General features: G+C 51.6%; 1 protein-coding gene across 1 annotated transcript; it reads right to left on the bottom strand.

Moving 5' to 3' along the window:
* Window positions 1-658: 658 nt before the first annotated feature.
* LOC118321351 (neuroligin-4, X-linked-like) lies at window positions 659-1488 on the bottom strand (the record flags this gene model as incomplete). Its single annotated transcript, XM_035652617.1, is given in 1 exon segment — window positions 659-1488. A coding segment is annotated over 1 exon segment (478 nt), but the record flags the coding sequence as incomplete, so codon positions are not given.
* Between the last annotated feature and the right edge of the window lie 393 nt (window positions 1489-1881).

Below are 1881 nucleotides of genomic sequence, written 5' to 3'. Positions count from 1 at the left end.
TGTGGGTGGGTGTGTGTGTGTGCTTGACTGACTGTCCACCTGTCCATTTGTATGTATATCAGCCTTAGCCCTAATCACTCTGTGGGTTTATACATACAAAAGCATAAAGTTTGTGGCTCCCTTGCTTCCCTATGCTTCCTTTCTGAGCGGGTGGATATAAATTGAGGCTGCGTTCATGCTTGCCATCGTGCATGCGTGTTTGTGTGTGTATGTGAGTGTAGGGTCACATGCATGTGTATGAACCAATATGTATGCATGAGTGAGTCTGTGTCCTTCCCACTTTCCTCCACAAGTAAAGGCGTAAACCCCTTGGCGACTGACGCAGGTGTCTGCATATTAAGTGTCAACCAGCGGCGTGCACCGGAGTGCGGGGTGGAGGGAACTGGGTGGATGGGGGTGGAGGGGGCTTTCATTTATTTATTTATTTATTTAACAAGGGTATGTCTGTGCCCTGACAGGACACTTCCATGTTTTAATCATTTGTCAAAGACAAAATGCCCTCAAAACCCTCTTGCAGGCACTGCTTAGTACCTCTCTGGTTAGCCAGTGTCACTTTGTTGCCACTCTGGTTAGCCTTTAGGCCAAAATGAACCTAACCATGCATGCATATTCACCCTCTCCCCTGAGACAGTCTGTGCACACCTTTGGGTTCACTCACCTTCCTCCGTGGGCACGTAGATGTTGAGGTAGAGACAATCCTCACTCTGGTGAGTGAGGTACGTCGCCGCTATATCCAGGTTGGCCGTGAGCCAGGACGGCATCATATCTCCCAGCATGCTTCTCTCATCCAGTGACTGCGGGCACACGGGAGCAAACTGTGTCACATTTCGTATTCCTGGCCAGGGTAAAGGAGGCTCGGGCGGCTGGAAGCGGCGGTCCCCCGTAGGAGGCCTTGCGTATGGTACCCCCAGGTACTGGATGACGGGCCCCAACAGGTCGGAGGGCAGCGGGGTCAGGATGCCACGGATGCGGCCCTGCGCCGTGGAGATGACGGGCACAGTCTGCTGCGCCGATGAGGAGGCCGGATAGAGACAAAGGGAGAGGCAGAGGGAGAGGAAGAGGGAAAGAAACCCGAGCAGGGAGGAAAAGGACGGGAGAGGAGACGAGGGAGTTCTCCTGGTCCTCGGCTCGGACATGATGGTGTGTTTAGGGGTAGCTGGGAGATTAGGGATGGGAGGGTAGGAGGAGGGGACTGGGGGAGGGTTGCGGCTGCGTTGACCCTTCAGAGGTATCCAACACTCACACACAGCTGCTGTTCAGCTTGGCCCATAGCACACACTACACACAGTCCTGGCTCTTGCAAACAACCTTTTCCTCGTGTGTATGAGTGTGTGTGTGTGTGTGTTTGGTTCTGTGTGTGAGTCAGTGATTCTGTGCCTCTGAGTGTGTGGTGACTCAGTCCGAGAGTCCCTTGAATACGTGTCTGTGTGTGTGTATGTTTGGAAGTGTTTAAGCAAGTGTGTATGTCCTGCACTGGCGATTTGAGCGTGTGTGTGTATGTGAATGTGTGTGTGTGTGTCTCTCGTTATGTAAACAGTAGCATCACTGTTCCTCTGTCACTCTCTCCTTCCGGTCACCCCCATAACAAGCCCAAACTGCCTCCTGGAAAAGAGAAAGAGGGGCAGAGAGATGGAAAGAGAGGCGGAGAAGGATTTAATTAGTCTTCATTAGAATAATCACTTAGTAAAATAAATACAATGTCACACACACGCGTACAGCAGACTTACACATCACATCAGAAGAATAGGCTGTGCCACCTCGCTGCTGTTCACGTTAAAAATAGATATGAGAGCGATAGATAGGGCAAACGAGATGTTGTCCGCTCAGCTTAACTCGGTGTCAGGGCTGCTGTGTCACACAGGAATTGTGTGTGTGTGTGTG

This window comes from Morone saxatilis, unplaced genomic scaffold (assembly GCF_004916995.1).
Source record: "Morone saxatilis isolate NCDOM2014 unplaced genomic scaffold, NCSU_SB_2.0 Contig118, whole genome shotgun sequence".
NCBI lineage: Eukaryota > Metazoa > Chordata > Actinopteri > Moronidae > Morone > Morone saxatilis.
The sequence above is the reverse complement of the archived record's forward strand: the minus strand, read 5'-3'. Positions and strand labels throughout refer to the sequence as shown.